General features: G+C 49.4%; 1 protein-coding gene across 7 annotated transcripts in view; it reads left to right on the forward strand.

Moving 5' to 3' along the window:
• The window catches only part of GOLGA3 (golgin A3), a 46,148-nt gene extending 24,834 nt beyond the window's left edge, over positions 1-21,314 (forward strand). For 6 of the 7 annotated variants that reach the window (XM_040251526.1, XM_040251524.1, XM_040251525.1 and 3 more), the window contains 16 exons: positions 1,958-2,095; positions 3,685-3,846; positions 4,087-4,455; positions 5,216-5,293; positions 6,059-6,322; positions 7,455-7,549; positions 8,319-8,535; positions 10,327-10,470; positions 11,103-11,300; positions 12,088-12,204; positions 14,228-14,367; positions 14,957-15,089; positions 15,304-15,426; positions 16,187-16,351; positions 17,217-17,380; positions 17,958-20,842. In XM_040251526.1, the coding sequence (XP_040107460.1) occupies positions 1,958-2,095; positions 3,685-3,846; positions 4,087-4,455; positions 5,216-5,293; positions 6,059-6,322; positions 7,455-7,549; positions 8,319-8,535; positions 10,327-10,470; positions 11,103-11,300; positions 12,088-12,204; positions 14,228-14,367; positions 14,957-15,089; positions 15,304-15,426; positions 16,187-16,351; positions 17,217-17,380; positions 17,958-18,144 (2,694 nt within the window). In that variant the 3' untranslated portion in view covers positions 18,145-20,842. Of the gene's footprint in view, positions 1-1,957; positions 2,096-3,684; positions 3,847-4,086; positions 4,456-5,215; positions 5,294-6,058; positions 6,323-7,454; positions 7,550-8,318; positions 8,536-10,326; positions 10,471-11,102; positions 11,301-12,087; positions 12,205-14,227; positions 14,368-14,956; positions 15,090-15,303; positions 15,427-16,186; positions 16,352-17,216; positions 17,381-17,957 lie in introns of all 7 variants that reach the window. The other variant, XM_040251521.1, reaches the window with a different exon arrangement.
• Positions 21,315-21,991: the final 677 nt, after the last annotated feature.

The raw sequence follows: 21,991 nt of genomic DNA on the forward strand, positions 1-21,991 counted from the left end.
TTATTTTTTAAATCTGCTGACCACCTGTCTAGCTCACACCCCATGACGTGTAGTCACTGCCTTCTGTGATTTTCTGACACAGCTTCTGCTAGAGCATTTTAAATTCTAAATTCCCCCTCTCTGGGACATCTTGTGTTCCTGGCTCTCACTAATCCATCCCATCCCCTCTCTGAGGGGCACCTGCTGTCTGAACCCAGCTATCAAATCCATGCCTGCTGGGGTCCTGGACCCGTTACACCCCAGCTCTCTCGGTTTTCACCACCTCCTGTCTTGAGTTTCTGACGTGCAGAGAGCACGGTACATGCTGCTTCCCAGCAGAGCTGCTCCTTCCTCAAGCTATGTGATCACCTGATCCTTCCAGAAAACGCTCATTTCCCGGACCCCGGAGGAAACACTTCCCACTCTGTCTTTCCATGTTGTTAGGGTGCAAGCATGTTGGCCCCTGATTCTGCGTCAGTGGGAGCAGGTGTGGGTCCCGGTCTGCAGAGTGCTCTGGAGGCACTCGGAAGTGGTAGGCAAATTGCTATAGTACACTTTGCCCCAAATCTCAGGGTTTGGACTAATTGGACCAGTTGTGAAGGTGCTGATGGTACCTTGGTCAGCCTGTCTTCTCTTTGAATTTTGCTGTGGGTTTTATCACCTCCCTTTTTTTTTTTTGTCCAGATTAAATATTGTAATTTAACCTGTTAAAATGTTCAAAACATTGAAACTTTATTTCTCAAGTGGAGGATATGAAGTACTTACTCCACCAAAAACTCTTTTTTAAAAAATCTATAATCTGTAAATATACAAAAATTTATGTTTTTTTGGCAGTACCATTTCTGGTAATTTTTATTTTCATAAGTTTTCTAACACAAAAATTAATTTTTAATCAGAAAAAGTTATCACAATATATTGCTAAATGAAAACAATTATAAAACAGTAGCACAGAATGTGATTCAACATGTGCTGTTTAAAAAGAGGACCATATAGATAAGCATTTGTTTACATACAGTGTAGGTGGAAATAAATCATTGCAAATCAATGCAGTTTTGAAGCTATTGTGGATTTTTTGATGCATAAAAAAATTTAAAGAAGCCAGATTTTTGTGTCCTGACATAATTCAGAAATGGCATTTGGAAGACAAAAATGGAAGATTCCAAGGGAATGGCAGTTGGAGAACCATAGCTGCTTTATTCAAATACCTGTGGCACCCAAGTTCGTATTCCTTGATTAGAGTGTGTAATAAGTTTTTGCCCTCTTTTCCCAGTAGCATAGATATGTCCCAGGAATGCTCAGGTGAGAGGAGAATGCAGGGTGGTCTTTATTCTTTTGTTACCTTGAAATAAAATCCCAGCAAATTATGCTTTCCCTTCTTCTTGGCACCTTCTATTTTAAACCCTGAAGCTCACAACGTCTGGCCGCACCTGGCATCTTACAAGTCTTGGAGCATTCACATTGGCTCTGGAAGGGATGTGCTTGAAGGTCTGGGTCAGACACTGAGTGGATAGCCAGTGCCTCTTCCTGGGAATGGCCAGGGTCAGCCTGATATGTCCAGGATAGTCAGACACTGAGACGGCAGGGCCCAAGATGTGTCTCCCCATAGGTCAGTTCATTGGATGGTTAGATTCCTGGCTGTCCCTGCCGCCCAGATGAGGGCCCTCACCTCAGGGGCTCAGAGATGCACCTTCAGTGGAAACTTGTGCAGGTCTTGCAACAGAGCGCATCGTCATAGGGGTGATGAGCACTGAGTTCTGGGCTGCTGGCTAGCCCCTCTTAAGCACACAGAAGCCGGATGGCCCAAGTGTCACAGTGGCTGCCAGCAGCAAGGCTCCGCATGGAGGGGTCCTGGGGAACAGCCCTCCTGGGTGCCAGCACTATGCAGAGACCCTGAGGCTACCAGAGTGAGGGGCTGGAATGGGCTGGGCTTGTGTTTGGAGTCTAGCAACCTGAAACTTTATGTTGTTTTTCTCTGAAGGTTGGACAGATGAGCCAGGCGGGCCTTCTGGAGCACCTGAAGCTTGAGAACGTGTCCCTATCCCACCAGCTGACGGAAACCCAGCAGAGGTCCATCAAGGAGAAGGAGCGCATTGCCGCCCAGCTCCAGGGCATTGAGGTGGGCCAAGCTCCTTCTGGGTCTTGGGGTTTGGGTATTTTTCTTTTACGTTGATCAAGAAAATAATACACACATATACATGTGAACATTAGTACTATATATGTACGTATGTTCGTATATCTTTTAAAATGTCCTTTTTGAACCATCTGCAGTTATCTAAGGTTTCGGCATTCTGTCCCTCATGTTCGCTCTATGCCCATCCCGTCTCTTGTCTCTTGAGTTGTTAATGGTAACCTGTGGCCCTTCTGTGAGCTGCCATGTGGGCCAGCCTAGTTCAGCCCTCAGCCTACATTAACATTTCACCCTCCAGCAGCCACAAGTAGTAGTTAGGACCGTGTTCAGCCATCTCCGTGGATTATCCCTGGGGAAGGAGATGCAGAGGCTTTGAACTGTGCTCTTTGTCAGCTCTGAGGCCCTGGACTGAATATCTTATCGTCTCTGGGCTTTGTTCTCTTTGTATTAAAATGTGGATAATAATAACCTGCTTCACAGGCTTGTTGGAAAAGTAAAGGCGAACAAGGGTCTGCGGCATCCCGGCAGTGTATTCAGGGCAGTTTTATGCCGAGAACATCAGTGGTCTTTTAGGAGCACGTGGAAGGTTGGCATCCTATGACAAGAGTGGTCCCTGCCTCCCCATGTGTGCCTTTGTCGTCACAGATGATGTGGATGTTAAAAGACAGTCATGTTTTGTCAAACATGTTTCAAGGGCTCAGTGTCAAAGAACTGAGAAGATTTTAAGTTATAAGCTCATGCTTTTTTTCCTAAGAAAACACCCAGGTGTTCAGTCTTATCTACATAGTCATGATGAATGCCGTATTTGCCCCATTGGCCCTGATCTCTAGTTTTACCAAGTGGCCTCAGGAAATAATCTTGTGGAAGAGAGTGTGCCGTGTACCACACCCCAAAGTGGGGACGTGCTGTACAGCCTGTCTTCACACAAGTGGTCGTCATGGCGTTTTCATTCATCACTTTATCCTAGTTCTTAAAACCGGGTGGACTGCTTGCTTCTCTCTTCAGCCGGGTCCAAGAGTCAGCAAGGGAGTTGTGGGTAAAGGAGTAAGCAGCTAGCCTGTCTCATGGGCAGCAGGAGGACACCAGCTTTCTGCCCTCTTGTCACTTTTGGGCTCCCTGTCTGTGGGTCGTGGACAGGTTGGTGATGGAGACCAGGGCTTCTCTCCAGGGTGGTTGGTTTGTCTGCTGAATCTGTAGCCATCAGGTTATCCTCCTTTTTAAAAAATATTTATTTATTTTGACCGTGCTGCGTTTTCCTTGGGGCACATAGGCTTTCTCTAGTTGTGGAAGTGGGGGCTGCTCTCTGTTGCAGTGCACTAGCTTCTTGTTGCCGTGGCTTCTCTTGTTGTGAGGCACGGGCCCTAGGGTGCACTGGCTTCAGTAGTTGGAGTTCCTGGGCTTTGGAGCACAGCCTCAGTAGTTGTGGCACATGGGCTCAGCTGCTCTGAGGTGTGGAATCTTCCTGGCCCAGAGATCAAACCTATGTCCCCTACATTCGCAGGCGGATTCTTTACCACTGGGCCACCAGGGAAGTCCAAGTCCTGCTTTTTAAGAAATTTTCTTTCCTCTGGGCCCAGGCTGACATGTTGGACCAGGAAGCTGCCTTTGTGCAGATTCAAGAGGCGAAGACGATGGTAGAGGAGGACCTGCAGAGGAGGCTTGAGGAGTTTGAAGACGAGAAGGAGCAGCTGCAAAAGATGGTGGCCTCGGCGGCAGCGCTGGAGCAGCAACTGGAGCAGGCAAGCACCTGCTGGGGCTCTCATCACTGCCCTGGTGCCACGGCCGGCCTCACGGTGCTCATTTGTGCTGGTCTGTCCATCTTCTTACTCATGTTCTGTGCCACAGCTTTACACCGAAGGCTGCCTCCAGAGCGTCCATCCAGATTGTTTAAAACCTGAGCACAGAAAAAGTAAACTCTTGGAGCACACAGTGTTTTTGTTCAAGAGCAGTCACATTGACTTTGGTTCCGTCTTTTCCAGGTGAAGTTGACTTTGCATCAGCGAGACCAGCAGCTGGAGGCTTTGCAGCAGGAGCACCTGGACTTGTTGAAGCAGTTCACCTCAACGCAGGAGACTCTGCAGACTAGGGAGCAGTCCCTCGGGGACCTGCAGGTGCGCTACGATGAGCTGCAGGCCAGGCTTGAGGAGCTGCAGGGGGAAGCTGCCTCCAGAGAAGATGCCATCCAGGCCCTGCAGAATGAGAAGATCGTCTTGGAGGTGGCTCTGCAGGCAGCCCAGAGCAGCAGAGAGGAATTTGATAGAGGGGCAAAACGCCTGGAAGAGGGGGCCCTGGACACGTCGGACACTTTAGAGCAGTTGAGACAAGAATTGGCCATCAAGTCCAGCCAGGTAATGCAATTTGCTGTCACTTTGTTATGAATGGAAATCATGCATACGAGAAGTAATGCTCATTGTCTGGCCATTCATTTTATTTGTTTGGTCCTGTTTTGGAACACCTTGCTTTGTAAACATGGAGGAACACTTGCAGGGCAGGGCCCAGGGCTCAGTGGGGAAAGGGTCCATAGCCTCTAGTGTGGTACTTCCAGTCCTGGGTCGGTGGCTGGGTGTGGAGATGGCTGGAAACTAGAAAACAGTTGTTTGAGGCTTTGAAAGTAATCTGCCAAGAAATGCTGGTTTCAATCTACCTACGATGATGAGCTCAGACTTGGGAAAAGCCACTTAGAACTTCGATTTTTTTTTTTCCTTCCTGGCTGCCTGACTTTAGTGTGACCTCCAGGACACATCAACAGAGTGGATGAGGGTGGGGAGATGGCCTGATGGTCCCACACCTGGGAGCTGCCATGCTGTGATGCAAGCAACCAGTAAACAAATACAGAACAAGAAAACTGCAGGGTGTGGAGGAAGCAGAATTAGTGTCGGGAACAATGTTGTCTTCAAATCCTGTTCCATGAGCATCAAAAGGAAGTCAGTGACATGTTTTCTCTCCAAGGAGTAGGTACACTTTTTCTGCAGACACTGACTGACTGTTATCTTCTAGGACAGGATGCTTGGAGGCAGGTTGTTGATGCCTCTGTGCACATGTGTCACCCTGAGACACAGGGCCTTCCTGGAGCCATCAGTGTAACATCTGCACTCATGTCCCTCATAGGTGGAGCACCTGCAGCAGGAAGCTGGCACACTGAAAAAGCAGACACAGAAAATAAAGGAACAGTTTCTTCAACAAAAGGTAAGAACATGTAGTTAGTTTTCTTCCTACAAAACAAGTGCATGAAGAAAATCCTATATGTTTAATCTTTTCACTGGAAAGAAATCACTCAAGAGGAAGGTAACAACTTGGCTCCAGGTTTTTTAAGGCACTTCACTGATTCTAAAACACGCATCTCACCCCTCCCATTTTTATATCTCTGAAGTCAGGTGCATTTTCAGGATGGGCTTGGCATCTATTATCTCACGGATCGTGTGCCCTGCCATCACGTAGCATGAGCACATGTTGCTTCCACAGAGCCCCAAGCCTCCTGTTCAACGTGTCTTTGATAACAGTCACACCACAGTCTAGCATTGAAATAAGGTGTTTCATGTTAGTGAAGCCAATTCTGCTCTGGAGGAATGAACACAGTGTCACCAAGGGTCCGAGGAAGGGCGACTGAGAATGTTATAAGTGGTGGGGGATTTTGTCACTGAAGTGCAAGCGGGGATGCCTTCAGAAGTCAGGCAGGGCAAGTAGAGGGAGAAGGAATGGCCACATTCCCCCAAGAAGGTGACATGGTCAGGAACCCCAGCGGCTGGCGTAGTTGCTATGTGTCTCACCCAGACCTGTTGAGGACTGTAAAATTGTGACATCTCAGTGGGCAGTATTGTGCATTTGCTGAAATACATTATCTTTCACTCCCCAAAAGTATTGTAGATGTAAGCAGTGAGTGTTTTTGTTTATGCCATTCAACCCCTTGGAAGCCCCACCCCACTAGCTGCAGCTTCTGTCTTTGTTGGGCAGGTGATGGTGGAGGCCTACCGCCGTGACGCCACCTCCAAAGACCAGCTCATCAGTGAGCTGAAGGCCACGAAGAAGAGGCTGGACTCAGAGGTGAAGGAGTTGCGGCAGGAGTTGATGAAACTTCAAGGGGAGAAGAGGTCCATGGAGGTGGAGCACTCACGCCTGCAAAAGGAGATGTCACAGGTCCAGCAGCAGGTGGTGGATCTCGAAGGGCACCTACAGTCAGCACAGAGGGAGCGTGATGAGATGGAGACGCAGTTACAGGTTTGGGGGCATCTTTGATGTGTGAGGGTTCAGCTGAACGGGCCTGAGGCTGTATGGTGGGTGGGCAGGGACATGTGGAGAGGTTTTTAGAAAAGTAACCTGGAAAAGGCCCTCCTGGAGCTCAGATGCTGGAGGGTTGAGAGGGGTGGTCCAGGCAGAGATACAGCTGTGAAGGAGCTACTGAGACAGGCCTAGAACCAGCGTCTGAGAGCTGGAGAGTCAGCAGAAAGCCAGGGGACTGCTGGGTGTGGGATGGCACAGAGTTCTGTGCGGGTGGCAGGGTGCATGAGGAATACGCTGGCTGTGCTTTAGGTTTTAAATGTGGTGCAGCCGGATTCACTGTGCATGCCCGAAGGCCCCTGTGGTCGAGAGGAGGCAAGCGTGGAGGCAGGAGCCCATGGGAGATGGTGGTGGCAGTATCAGAGGGTCTCTGGAATGGGACGGGGAGAGGGAGACCTCAGGCCAGATTCCTGCAGCTGAGGAGCATGGCACGTGTGAGAAACTGAGGCAGATGGTAGACCTCGGAGAACAGTGGGCAGGGAGCCAGACCAAGGGCTTTGTCTTACATGTGATGTGTCAGAAATCCCACAAGCAGGCCAGGCAGGGTCTAGCGGGGCAGGTGGGCTGGAGGCCACAGCTGAGGGCTGTGAGGGTACAGGCGGGACAAGAGGGTTGGGAGCTGTGGGAGCACAGGGCTCACTGAGGGGCCGAGCTGGGCCTGGGGGCTGGTGCTCACTGCACAGGGGGAGACGGGGCAGCGGGTGAGGCCAGGAGGGGGCACAAGGCTGCCCCGGGGGTGCTGGGAGAAACCAAGGAGGGGCCTGGGGGCTCTGTCAGGGAGTCCAGTGGGGCCCCCGGGTGGGATCCGGATGCCAGAGGTTTCCCCACTGGCCAGTTCTTCTCACTTGTTTCCACCACATTCCTTGGCACAGGCAACTCAGGATGCTCCTAACCTTTGTTAAAGTGGTCACTTACCTCAGGACTCTCTGTCTGGATCTTCCTCAAAACCCATGTCCTGTAAGGCAGCCCTGAGAGGGCACCATTTACCCGCGAGGAAGCCGGTCCCAACTTTGGGACTTCAGGTGGAGGGCCTGACGCTCCTCATTTTGTCTTTTCCTGTCTTTCTTTGAAGTCTTTGCAGTTTGATAAAGAGCAGATGGTCGCTCTGACGGAGGCCAACGAGGTACTCAAGAAACAGATAGAAGAGTTGCAGCAAGAAGCCACGAAGTATGCAGGCGGGGCATGTGCTGGGGGAGGTCGGGCGGGGTTATGAACCATGCAGGGGACCCCAGTACTGTCTGTTCAGCCCTCACTGGTCCACACCAGGGGACCCCAGCATGGTGTGTCCAGCCCTCACTGGTCTACCCCGGGAGGCTTAGATGTCAGAGTCCAGATTTAAAGCTGCAAAAGTGATTCCGTCCAGACTTGATGGTTACACGTGGATGTGCTAACATAACATATCCTTTCACAAACACTCCCCTGTCTGTTTTTGTTTTTGTTGCTTTTTTGTGTCAAGAACGTGTTGCAATGCCCTTCCTGCCCCAGCTCCCTGCCCAGGGCGGATGCTTGTGTTGGTCCCCCTCAGTCCACGCCAGGCCCTTCCACTCCCACAGTGTGTCCCACAGCACTCTGGTCAGCCACTGTTTTACTGTGAGCCTGAATGTTGAGTTTCTTGCTGCTGATCAGGAGGATCGCTGGAAGTCTTTCTTTTTGGTAGGAGGGGACTCTTTCAGCCTCCACCAAATCATCTAAACAGCTCCAAAAGGGGAGTGGGGCAGTTGAAATGCAGTGCTGGGCTCCTCAGGGGCACCCACCAACCACATCCTGAGGAGGCAGATCTGGGCAGTGGTGGAGCTGGACAGGGTGGAGCCGGGACAGCCTCCATCCAGAGCCCTAGAGGAATGGGGCTTGGATGGACATATACTTCGCGTGTGCTTGGTGTGGCATGTGAATTCAGAGGTGAGCTGAGACTCCTTCTGTCTCTGCCACGTCGCAGGGCCATCACAGAACAGAAGCAGAAGATGAAGCGTCTGGGTTCGGACCTGACCAGCGCACAAAAGGAGATGAAGACCAAGCACAAGGCCTACGAAAATGCAGTGAGCATCCTCAGCCGCCGCCTGCAGGAGGCCCTCACAGCCAAGGAGGCAGCCGAGGCCGAGCTGAGCCAGCTGAGAGCCCAGGCAGCCACCGGCAGCAGCGACCTCACCTTGCATGTGGGTAACTCGTTTGCTTCGGCCACTTGCAGAGACTTGGTGTAGGGGCATGACGTTTATAGGCAGCTCCCCTCCGAAACCCTCTTAGAGGGTCTAGAAAAGCAGTGTGGGGCAAGCGTGTGGGCAGTGTTTTTCTCAGATACCTCATGGTCGTGAAATGACCAGGGACCCTGATGAAGCGTGTGGAGTGCCCCCTGCTCGTTTCAGTCCTCCTCTGCCTCATTGTGGGCAGGAGGCTCTGTAAGTAGGTGAAGATCTGTGAGCGCACAAGTGCGGCATGCCAGGGTTCAGGGTGAGGGTTGGAGAGTCCAGAAAAGCTTTTGGGAAAGGTGACGTCTGAACTCGCCTTCAGTGAAAGGGGGCATCTCAGCAGAGGGGTGCTCCTGTGCCGGCTGTGCTGTGCGCTGGGTCTGGGGGCACAGGATGTGTGGGTGTCTGGCTGCAGGGGAAGTTTGGGCTGGCTCTTGCATGAGACAGAGCAGACTGAGACCTGCCCCGGGTGGAGGCGGGGGAGCCTCGGGTAGTAACGGCACCTGAGGTGCTGGGAGCGAAGTGGAGGCGGCAGGATGGCAACGGGAGGAGCCGACGGCGGGGCTCGCGGAGCCCCATGCCCCGTGGAGGCCAGCGCCAGCGGAACAGGGGTGGGGAGTGGCTCTGGAGACAGGCCCATGGGTCAGACAGCATGTGCAGCATAGTGGGTGGAAGTGGCTATGAAACGCTTGGCGTCAGAAGGAAGAGGGAATGTGCGCATGGCAAGGGTTGAGGGCTGCGTCCTCTGGAGCCTCTCTTCCTACTCTGGCGTCCTCAGGGAGAGCCTGTGGGAAGGAGGGCAGGGCAGCAGGCAGGCGTGCTTGTCCTCTGTGTGTGTCTGTTGGGGGGTGTGTTCATATGTAAAGGCCCTCAGGTTTCCCTTGGGGCTGTGTTAGTCACAAGTGCCACACGTGTGTGTGTGTGTCTGTGTCTGTGTGTGTGTGTGTGTGTGTGTCTGTGTGTGTAGGGGGGTGTGTTCATACGTAAAGGCCCTCAGGTTTCCCTTGGGGCTGTGTTAGTCACAAGTGCTGTGTGTGTGTGTGTGTGTGTGTATGTGTCTGTGTGTGTGTGTCTGTCTGTGTGTCTGTGTGTGTAGGGGGGTGTGTTCATACGTAAAGGCCCTCAGGTTTCCCTTGGGGCTGCACTGCCACTCTGTATTAGTCACAAGTGCCCTGGTTCCCCAGATCCCGGCAATGTGGAGCCTACCACCTCCCTTCACACCCGCTAGTAGGCATGAAGCTCTGCCTCAGTTAATTTGCATTTCATTTATTACCCACAGATTTTGAGTCATTTCACTTAAGCTTAGTATTTGTATTTTTTTCTCATATTTGTTTTTCTCTTCTATCAATTTGAGAATTCATGAGTTGGAGGAACTGTAGAATAGTGTGGTGTTCTCTTGCCAAAATATATAAATTCAATATTCCCTCTCACACACTTATTTTATACAGTATCAGGAGGAGAACTTACTTGCAGTTTCCATTTTGTTTTAAAGTATCTGTCTGCTTAATTAATCTACTTATTTGCCAAAGACAATAATTTATAGCCCTTACCTTTCTGTATTTCCAAAGCATTAACTGAAAAAGTTAGTCATTACTGTGTGACACCTGGTACTTCATTGTGTCTCTTGAAGGAGAGGGAAGACTGTCGCATGTGGCTGGCAGCCTCATGCCGTCAGTGGGCTGCCGTCAGTGGCCGCCTCATGCTGACGTGGGGGGCTTTGGTGAGACCCTGACCACACACACTTTCCATCCCGGCCGTCAGGAGCGGGTCCAGGTGCTGGAGGCGGAGCTGCAGGCTGTCAGCCACAGCAAGATGATGCTGGAGAGGGAGCTGCAGGAGGTCATCTCGCTGACTGGCCAGGAGCTGGAGGAGCAGCGGGAGAAGGTGCTGGAGCTGGAGGACGAGGTAGGCCAAGCCCTGCCGTCACACTGCCCAGGGACGAGCACCGCCCCATGTGCAGGGTCGGGGTGCAGCCCAGCCTGAGTGCTTGGCCTCCACTCTGTGCTTCTGGGGCTTGGCCATCCACTCCCCTGGGTCTGACCACCTGCACTGCTGGACACCCTTCATGCACTTCAGTGAGGCCTGCTGTGCCTGCTCTCGCTCCAGTGTGGCACATACGAAACCCAGCCCGGAAGATCTCCACATAACCCTCAGGCTCAGAGACAGCTGTGGCTTCAGGTGGTGCCACATGCTGCAGCATGGTGATGTCCCCTGGGTTGTGCACAGGATCCCAAGGTGGCTCTCGGGAGCTGCAGGCTGCGTGCACAGTTCATGGTCATCTCTGTCGCACTCAGCTCTGGGCCCACCTGGGCTCCAACCTGGATGTGCTTCTCCAGAAGCCCACAGTCCACAGGCGAGGACTGGCTGTCGGCTGTGGGACTAGGAGAGAAGCAGGCATGGCCACGGCAGCCTTGCCAGCTGTGGAGCAAGGGTCTGCTGTATCTGGTGCTCAGCTGTGTGTTGTTGCTTGGTGGTATTATTCATTTGGTGCCTGGAGTGCAGTGGCTCCAAAAACCGGCGATTTTGATTTGTTTCAGCTTCAAGAGTCCAGAGGCTTCAGGAGGAAGATAAAGCGCCTGGAGGAGTCCAATAAGAAGCTGGCTTTGGAACTAGAGCACGAGAGAGGGAAGCTCACAGGCCTCGGGCAGTCCAATGCGGCCTTGAGAGAACACAACAGCATCTTAGAGACAGCATTAGCCAAGAGGGAAGCAGACCTAGTTCAGCTGAACCTTCAGGTATTGGAACTCATTTGCCGGAAGCAGGAGGAAACCTGCTGCAGGCCAGGCAGACTCTGAGGGCCTTGGCGGCATCGTCTGTGCTTCATCACAGACACCTTCAGAGTAGAGGCATGGAGACAGAGGCCCAAAGGATCTGTCAGAGCCTCAGCCCCTCTGCCTCTTCTGAGGTGGGGCTGGAGCAGGGGAGCTGAGCTGTAAAGGAACTAGACTCAGTCCCTAAGGTTCCCTGGGGGTGCAGAGGAGACCCTTTCCTAGCTCCGACCTGAGGGCCTCCTGTGATTCAGCACTGGGGTTCAAACTCTGGTGGATGTCACCCTACAGACCCCGCTGTCAGTTCCTTAGCTATGCAGCCCCTCTGGGTTTTTTACCAGCCCAGCCCAGCCCCTGCCTTGAATAATCTGGACTTTAAAGAGCTTCCAGATTTTCCTATGTGCTAGTTCCCACCATCTGAGTTACCTGCCTCACCATGAAGACAACTGCATTGATAGCCCCTGATTTATATGCATCTCTTGGGCTCCTAACCCTATGTTTGAATATGATCATATGATTGTGCTCATGTGATCTGAGATTTCAGTTTTGAGAACAATGTTCTCCAGAAGTAGAAATCTCACACCTTTCCTGGCTTGTACCTTTGTTGATAACATGTCATGATGTCTTGTTCCCACGTCATGCTTGATTCCCTCACATGACCCTGATCACAGTGGCCTGTGGTTTCTCCCAGGGCTCTTCAGGCTTTGGAAATTTGATGTCCTTCCTTCCTTACCCCTCTTGGAATGTGCTGTAGGTGCAGGCAGTTTTGCAGCGCAAGGAAGAAGAGGACCGCCAGATGAAGCAGCTTGTCCAGGCCTTGCAGGCCGCACTACAGAAGGAAAAGGTGATGGTGCACGGCCTCGAGGAGCAGGTGTGTGGCTTCCCAACTGGTATCAGACTGCAACCTCACAGAGCCTTTTGGAATGTAACTTGTAAATGTCTAAAAACTCAGCATTAGTACCCTTGACACATCAGTTCCCTTCCAGGAACTTCTCTGTGAATACCTTTGCTAATGGGTCCAAGGACAGGGTGTCGTCTTGGGGTTGGTGACAGAGCCTGGAGGGAGTCTCCATACTCATCAGTGGAAGAAAGGGCTTAGATTAAACTAAGGAGCAGTTGTGCGGATCTAAGATGTGTGCACAGAGCTCCATAGCTGTGTCTTTGCTGGGGAAAGAGACCCTGCATGTAGTGTGGAGCTGAAAAGCAAACTGAAGAACAGTATATGATGACCCCATTTGTGTTAAAGGAGCACCCAAGAACAGTGGTTCTGGAGACCCATGCCATTCTCCACATCTAGAGCAGTTTTCCTGGCTGCTGCCTTCCACACTCAGATGTTCACCAGTGCATCACGTGGTTCATCCCACAGAGAGGCCTGCCCTGGCCACCCCACAAACGGAGTGGACCTCAGGCTGTAGACTTAGAGTTTTAACATCATGATGCATCATCTGTGGTTTCTGTGTAGCTCTTTCCTCATGAGAACATCAGCATCCTGGGACAAGGTCTGTGGCTTGTTTGCCCTCCTGTCCCCAGTGCTTTCTCAGAGCGGACGGCAGAACACGTTTGTTGTGGGCACACTCCCGCGTGTGTAGGTGCATGTCACCTGGGTTTTGCCACTTACTTTTACATTTCTCCATGATAATGTACTAGAGATAGAAGGAAATAATTTTTTTTATTTCATGAGTGAGACAGTAAGACATTCTTTTATTTAGTTTTTATTATTTTTTAAAAATGTTTTTTGGCTGCACTGCACAGCATGTGGAATCTAGTTCCCCAGCTAGGGATCTGAACCATGCCCCCTGCATCGGAAGCACAGGGTCTTAACCATTGGACTGCCAAGGAAGTCCCCAGAGATTCTTTTAAAGTAGTACTAGTTTTAAGATATATTAAGAATATTGTTACGTGATCAATTATTAGCTTCTTCTTGACCCACGTGTGCCTTGTTTGCCATATTTAATCCTTGCTTGCAGTTGCTGCATATCTGATGGTTCTAAACTGAGTCAGCAATACTCCCTGCTTTTCTGTCCCCCACCTTTCTGTCTTTTGATTTGTACTCAGGTATCACTTAATAGTTTTATTCTCACGTTAAAGAAGTTGTAACTAGGCAATTTTTAACTGGAAGTGCTGGGGGGATGATGTATATTTGATTTCTTTTTTTAAGGGGAGTAATTGTAAATGATGCCTATTTTTCCAAGTACATTTGATCTGATAGTCTTAATTGTAAAAATAGTACATACTAGCAACAATTTTTAGTGCATGTGGAGATTAAAGTATCTTGAATCTCTACGTAGTGACAACCACTGCTAATACCCTCTATTGGAGTTTTTTCCAGGTATATATGAGTTCTTTCTATATTCATTTGTCATATACTATAAATATTTTTATTAAACTTCTTTTACATGAAGTACTTGCTAGTGTAGTTAGACAAGAAAACTAAAATATTGGAAAAGCAAATGAAAAATGTTGTTATATTCTGAGAATTTGCTTATCTTCTCAGAAATGTTGAGATAAAATGTTGTTAACCATGAAAAAACTAGTTACATCCTTAAAGGAAAATGAGCAGTAGCGTTATTACACTGAGATGGTCTGATAGAAAGGTAGATTCTTCCTCAATACATAAATTATGAACAAAAGTAACAAAAAATATGCAGATACGCTTGAGAATGACTGTAAGAACCACTGAGGCCAAGAAGGTTGAACATAACGGTTCGCTCAGCAGGTGCTGCTGCCACGTTGCATGCTTTCAGGCCAAGTGTGTGTTCAGTACTTTCATCCTTGACAGGCACCTTGAAAAGCTGTGGAAGAGCGGCTAGGAGGTGGGGGTTGGGGCAGCTGCCTCCACATGTGCTGCGAGGTTCTGCCTCTCTCCTTGACAGTGCTAATGTTTTTTGTTTTAGGTTGCTGCAGCCAAGGCAGAAGCGGGCCACAATCGCCGCCACTTTAAGGCTGCCACCTTAGAGCTGAGCGAGGTGAAGAAGGAGCTGCAGGCCAAGGAGCAGGAGGTCCAGAGGCTACAGGCAGAGGCCGACGGGCTCCAGTAAGTAGGAGTGGGTGCCACCACCATCTCATCTCCAGTTAGCACCTTCGACGCACCAGGGTCCCCTGTGTTCTAGCAAATTGCTGGGCAGATCTCTGGAGGCATATCTAAGGAGGAGAAATGCATCCAATTGCTATATCAGAATGCCTGCAGCTTAACACTGAAACTTTGGCCTTGATGCTGTGTGCTCCCACTTTGTGCCTTGCTGGTCCTTCTGTGAGGACAGAGAGCCCTGGGGGCTGTGCCCACCACTGATGCTCACTGTGGGCTCCCACTGGGGGGTCTCGGCTCAAACGTGTGTAAGTGCACATGTGTTGGGCGGTGTACATGCACTGAACTCTGCGACACTTTCCCTCCCATTGTAATCTACGATTGGGCACTCACGGAGAAGCCCTCCCAGGGGTTGTGAGGATTAGTTGAGCGAGTGCATTCACAACTCCAGAACAGTCCCCATCCAGGGAGTGCGGTACACGAGTTTTGTCCTTATGAATGTTACCCAGGACATCTAACAGTCAACTGAAAGCGTTTTTGAGTGGGAAGGTCATTGGAAGAACGCTGTAATTTTACTCCTTCTCATTTTTTGTGCTAGGATCCAGGAGGGGAAGCACTCGCAGGAAATAGCAGAATTCCAGGCAGAGCTGGCAGAGGCCCGGACCCAGCTCCAGCTGCTGCAGAAGCAGCTGGATGAGCAGCTGAGCAAAGAACCCATAGGAAACCAAGAGGTGACTCACTGGGCAGCTTTTCCTCCCCAGTTAACAGGACTTACAGAACGAGACTCTGCTTGACACATTCACTTCATTCCCTCTCTTCTTGGAAAGGGATTTTTTTTTTCCTAAGTGTATTAAATGATACGAAGAGATAGAGTTACAGCAATTTTATAATGCAAGGAAGCCATTTTAAAATTCTTTGGATCATGTGATGTTTTTCCATCTCTAGATGGAAAATCTCAAATGGGAGGTGGATCAGAAAGAGAGAGAAATCCAGTCCTTGAAACAGCAGCTGGACTTGACCGAGCACCAGAGTAAACAGGAGTTGGATGGAATACAGCAGTCGTTACAGGTACAGGTCATGTCAGGGCCCCAGCAGCAACCCCCCCAACCCCACCCCCCGCGCCGAGCTCTTCCCAGTATCATGCCAAGCAGCATGCTATATGCACAGCAAGAGTTTTTGATGGATTGAGTGCTCACACCAGATCATTCATGTTTCAGAAAGCAGCCCAGGTCAGGCAGCTGAGGGACACCAAGCAGAGAGACCAGAGTCCCTGGGCTGAGCTGTGCAATTGTCCCAGGAATGAGATCTCATTAAGTCCAATATATGAGAGTGCAATTCACCAGTGTGTGATAAGCTTCTCTGAGAAGAAGTCTATGTACATATAGTCTTGACTGCTCGAGGATGGATCGGGGTTGGGAGGCGGGGGGTGACTCTGACTGAGATTCCTACATGTGGATGGACAGCTTGTAATCATCAGAACTGCTTTGTCTTCTGTCTCGGGAACAGTTAAGCTTATTCTAGTAGCTGACCTTGGAATTTATACAAGGATTGGGTTCATTGTCAAATGTGAATGGGAATGTTACTGGTTCCTCGGCAGAAGCTCTGAAGTTTGGATGGGAACATTGAGGACAGAATTGTAACTGGATTCTCTGCAGTGTAGACTCCTAGAGAGGAGTGTTGCTGGGAGGGGAGCTTCACATGAAAGCTTTAGTGTACAAAGCCAGGCTAGTAGCCCCAGCCCCTTAGAACTGTGACGTACAAACTAAGATTTGTGCAGTGTGCTTAAGATCTTTCAGTGTTTGAAAATCTATGACTCCACTTTCTTCAGAATATTAAATCTGAGCTGGAGATGGTACGGGAAGACCTGTCTATGACCCAGAAAGATAAATTTATGCTTCAAGCTAAAGTGTCAGAACTGAAGAACAACATGAAGACACTGCTCCAGCAAAACCAGCAGCTCAAGCTGGACCTGCGGCGAGGAGCAGCCAAGACGGTATGAGGCCAGCCAGGCCATCAGCAGGCCGTTGTAGATGTGCTGGCTGATGGTCGACAGCCATTCAGTCATAAAGTTACATTTAACCAGGGTTGGGCAACAACCATGTGAAATGATGATGGCATATTCTTTTTGGACCACCGGCCAAATCTTTTTAATTTAGTGCTTTTTCTAACAGGACGTTGGCCTCTTTCTATGAATTCAGATGCCATTTTATTGTAATATGCTTTACAAACCAAATGAGGGCATGGTTTGCTTGTGTTAACAAGAGTCCCTGGCCTTCTAGGTGAGCCCAGCTGGCACACACAGCTGCCAGAACAGGCTCGAGGGCCCAGGAACCCCTGAAACTCCTGTCATGAGCTCTTTCAGATTATCTGTTTACCCACAATTTGTTTCTCTCCTCAGCCTATGTAAATACTTTGCTGGTGCAAAGAACTCACTCAGATTCAGAGGTTTATTTAGCATGGTTTGGTTATCTATGGAAAAAGTTAGAAGTCCAAGGAAGGGGAGTCTTACGAGTCGGAAAATTGACTTAATTTCTCAGGGAAACTCAGAGTCAAGGCCTTGGTCTCTCTGGAAAGCCCCACCTGTGAGCTGTCATTAGGGGGCCTCCGGTCAGGTCCATGCCCCTGAAGAGCCAGGACTATAGTATTTGTTACATGGTTAGGAAGAAGATTTTCTATTTAGCAGACATTTCCTGAACCCCCAAGGCTTCCAGCTCTGCAGAGTGGGAGTTGCCTCCCCAGAAACCCTTGGGGAGCTGGGGAGGTGCCTCCAGAAGCACGTGTGATGGCAGGGACCCTTGGGGAAGGGGTCGGGGGGTAGGCCTCCAAGTGGGAAACTAGCCGTGTGCTTTGAAAAACAGAGAAAGGAGCCAAAAGGAGAAGCCAGCTCTTCCAGCCCCGTGACACCGGTGAAGATCCCCGACTGCCCCGTCCCGGCCTCGCTGCTGGAGGAACTGCTGCGGCCCCCTCCCGCCGTGAGCAAGGAACCCCTCAAGAACCTCAACAGCTGCCTCCAGCAGCTCAAGTATGAACTACCCTGGGCTCCGTGGCTTAGTCTTTACAGATAAATTTCTTGTTTAACTTGGAAGAATCTTTCCTGTTACAGCACCCCATGTCCAGCAGAGGCCGAGCAGCTCTGGAGGTGGGGAATGGGAGGGGACCATGGGGTCCCATGCCTCTCGCTCTGTCTCTAAGGTGGGAGCTGTCCTGAGCTAAATGACACTCAGTGCCAGGCATCAGGAGGCCCATGTCTGGAGAGTGTGGGCAGGTATCGTTTGACCCCCAAGAAGCCAGGCAGGACAGATTCAGCTCTGTCTTCCCTACATTCTCCCCAAGCAGCGATCAGCGTGTACAGAGCTGCCTGGCTTGTGGGCCCCTGTGAGCGGAGGAAAATGCCCAGAGTCCCTTTTGTTCTGTGACCCAATCAGTTTGCTGGTCCCACTAGAGAGATTGAATGGGTCCTGTGAGTGTGAGCACCTGCTGTCCAGTTGAGGCTCGTCAGGGCCTACTCCTAGGTGATGGGCTGTCTCTAGGGGAGCAGCGGCGCCCTCCCTGGCTCTCCTTTGACCACGTCCCTTCTTCTCCCTCCCCTGTCTCTCCAGGCAGGAGATGGACAGCCTGCAGCGCCAGATGGAGGCACACGCAGTCACTGTGCATGAATCGCTGTCCTCATGGACTCAGGGGGACCCCGCCAGCCCCTCACCACCGGGAGATCACGCCAACCCTAGAGGAGACACAGAGCGGCATGGTCAGCGCAGGGCCTCACTTGAGAAGGGCTTGGAACAGTGACTCCAAGCATCCCCACCCCGAGTGTTTGTAACTACCCCGAGGAATGTTCTCTCATCGATGTTATTTATTTGACTGTGTGCTCTATGTTTTTCTAAGAGGTGAAATTTAAGTTTTGCGTTTGCCTTTACAAGGAGTAAAATAACAAAACAGGAGCCAAGGATTGAGAAATAATCATTTGCAGATCACAACCAGCTTTTCCCACGAAGTGACCAAATCTTAGAAACCTAATTTAGGTCTCAGTGAGACATTTTTGGATGTGTCTGAAGCATATGTGTAGAGGAGGTATCTTAGGCATGACCATAGACGCTGCTCTCGGACGGTTGCTGGTAGAGACGTTGCACAGCTGAGTCCGGTTTCTCACTTTCCTGCCTGATTCAGTAAGAGTTTTACTACCCTGCAGGAGTGAGGCTTCATTTGCACCTTTGGTTTTTATTTTATTTTATTTTGATTTCAATAGCCATCTCTCCATAGGATATGTATATAAATACTGAAAATCATAATCTAAACTTTAAAAAGTATATCCTTATATTATTTAAGAATGACCCGAATTGTCTTTTTATTGATTGCCTTTTGAAAATCTGCTGTTAGGAAATAATGTACATGTAGAATTTAGGAATGTCAGAAAATTGTATTTTAAGAAATTTATTTACTTCCCAAAGCCAAATATTCTTAGACAGAAGTTCTTTGTTATTTTAGTTTCACTCTATTTTGAGGGTCTTTCCTTGTCATGAGTGCACAACACCCACCTGTTCGAGCCCTGGTCCTGCATGGCCTCGCTCACCCCAGCCAACCCCTGGGCAGGCCTGATGACCACCAGGATGCCACACAGACACCACGGTCAGCAGGCGCTGACCTGACGCATGAGGTGTGCGGAGGAGCTTCAGGAGAAGAGAGGAGGGGCGGTGAGGAGAATAAGGCAGGGCTGCCTGCAGGCTCCCAACCTGGGAGCAAGGCTTCCCCAGGCCTCCCACTTTGCCTGTGTGTGGAAGTGTCCATCAGCACTGTGTGGTCATCACGAGATTTGCCAGCCTCTGTGTGTGACAGCCTTCAGAAGGGCCTTCCCCTCTCATCTGGAGAGCAGCAAGGTTTCTGAAAGGGGCAGGTCAGCACAAGAGGGTCCCTGGAGCCTCCCATGTGGCACGCCTTATTGGAAACCAGACACCCCAAGTGTGTGAGGTCCCACCTAGAATGACTGAGACTCGAGGTTTGAAAGTCTGTCACTAGTTTGCTAAGATGATGTCAAGTAATGTTTACTGTTCCAAGTTGAGAGAGAGAGAGAATGGGTCTGTGTGGCCCTCGTGCAGGGCGGCTGGTCTGAAGATGAAGTCTGCGGTGTTACTGATCAGGCCAGACACGCTCGTGTCACCTCATCACCTGGATCTCTTGTTGAGAAAACAGCGTGGTGTTTTTAAGCTGCTTGCATTCTCTCACAATATGCTGTTAGAAGGTCAATCAGTAAGGTTAAAATAGCACTAACCAGAAAGATGTTTAGCATTTTAAAAAGTTCTCCAGCAAGTATTGGAACTTCTAAAATATGTATATCATTTGTACAGGGTTATTCTTGGAAACTATACTTGAACCTTCATTATATAAAATATATTCTACTTTTCCTTCTAAGTTGGAAACCATTTTTGACAAAACTGTTTTTGTACCATTGGAAAACAAAAATGGTAATTTACATTCTTATTTATTTTGGCTGTGTTATCCTTTAATTTTAGAGCCAAGAAGTCACTTAGCCTCACTTTGTAGCTGCTTTCTCGCTCCTTGCTAAGGTCTTCTGGAAAATCACTGTGCATCTTCTTCCTTAGGAAATGATGAGCGAATCTTGAGTGTGTCCATCAAGAGAAAGCCAGTCTCTGTTTTTCACCCCTTTTCCTTTGTGGAGTCACCCTCTGTTTCAGCAGCAGCACCTCCTTGGGGCTCCTGCCAACCTCCTGTGCCAGCCTTGTCCATAGTTCTGGGCCAGCCTGGCCTGCCTCTGGTCCAAGTGCTCTGGCTGTCCCCCACCCCCTGCCCTGTCCTGTGTGTGCCCCTTGTGCCGTCATGCTGGCCTGCAGTTCCCGATCCGGGGCCCTTGTGTCCAGGCTTCCTTAACAAATCATCCTGAAAGAGGAAGTTGGACTGAAGTCACCTGCTCTTGGTTTGTTAAGGCTTTGTTTTTTCCTCTGAGAGACTTTACTGGCACTCCTGCCTCCCAGCATTTGAAATATTCTTCTTCCATGGGCAGAAATGGGGATTAGGAATTTGCTTATGGAAAACAACAGTCAACTCTGGAGTACTTGTAGAAACACATTCGTCATCACGTTGCATTTGTGTATGTTGTTAATCCTGTACCTCGTGTCCTCATTGGAGGGTGTGTCAGCTTGGACACTTCACGATGTTGACTTGATTTTCTTATGTTCCAGAAATAACTTACTGCGAGGTGGTTATCATTGATTTTTCCACGGTACCCATCACATAGATGCCACGGATTTACATGCCTTTGTTCTACTATTCGGGAGGTGTAACAGGCATTGTTTTTGATAGGATGTGAAACTGGTTCATTCTCTGGCCTGGGGTCCAGGTACCAAGATGGGCCTGAAGAAGACAGCCCGTGGAAGGCGGTGTTAGGAAGATTCTCGTTAAACTCTTTCTCGGTTTAAAGACTTTCTTGGTCTTAAAGATACTGCTAAAGCCATGGGCCTGCAGAGTCATCAGGACATATATTCCTATGAGTATTTTTTTAACAAAAATTAAATGTCATGTAAAGACTGCTAGTAGTGAAAGGGACCAGCAGATCTGAAAGATAAATGTCCCGGAGCCTCCCCAAGAGCCCATGACAGGCATAGTGCAGGGGCGTGTGAGACACTCTGAGCCTTACTCAAACAAGTCACTCGCTCCCATGCCAGGCGACTCTCAGCGTATGGTGGTCTCAGGTTACGACAGGATCCTTGAGGGTCATGTTTTAAAAGGATCTAGAAAACTCGGTGGTGTTAAGTTATTCATGTCTATTAAAAATTTCCTCATTAAAAGGGAGTCCTCAGGTTGGGGCTGTTCAGGGGAAAGGTGTCACCATGCACAACAAATTGTAACTTTAAAAAGCATGTCGATTTTTTTATAAATTTAAGTGTGCTTGGGAATTCCTTGAATTTTGTGCAATAAACTATTTTTTGTTAAAGATTTTTATATTTCATTGGGGGTGGCTTCATTTTCAGCTATATATTTTGTCATTTCTGGGAGTAACTTTTACCTCATGTTGTTAACCAACTCTGTTCAAACACTTAAAAGAATTTTATTCTGCCAAAGCTTCAGATGGCTGTGAAATGTCTCACAGGGGAGACACTTCTGAGTAAACCACTCCTGAGGCTGTGGATGCGCCACACACGTGCTTCCTGGTCTGGAGTGTTGTCCAGCCTCTGCCTCCACTGACCATCCCTTGCCCACGGCAGTCTCAGCCTTGTGGCTACCCAGTCTCATCCGTCTTTTTCATTCACACTTTCTTTTCAATCAATGAGAGTAAACCGGATGTAGATTCTTTACTTAAATGTTCTCATTCTTCAGTTAAATATTATCATAACCAGCGTGGTAAAAAATGTACAGAAAATGAGAAGTTAACCAGTGATCACAGAATTTTATTTTGTGATGGGACAGATACATGTTTATTGTGCTTCTGCCTCAGTGTCTGTAAGCAGTTTAGGGGCAGGCATTCCGTGTACCACCCAGACCTAAATGAAACTGCTCTGACTGCCTCCGTTCGGGATCTTAACTTCTTGAAACATTGCGATGCAAATTCTCATCTCTACAATCAGTAGTCATGAAGGGGGTGATCATAGGTATTAACTTTTTCCTTTTTCTGTAAAGCTGCTAC

This window comes from Oryx dammah, unplaced genomic scaffold, assembly GCF_014754425.2.
Source record: "Oryx dammah isolate SB20612 unplaced genomic scaffold, SCBI_Odam_1.1 HiC_scaffold_12, whole genome shotgun sequence".
Classification (NCBI taxonomy): Eukaryota; Metazoa; Chordata; class Mammalia; order Artiodactyla; family Bovidae; genus Oryx; species Oryx dammah.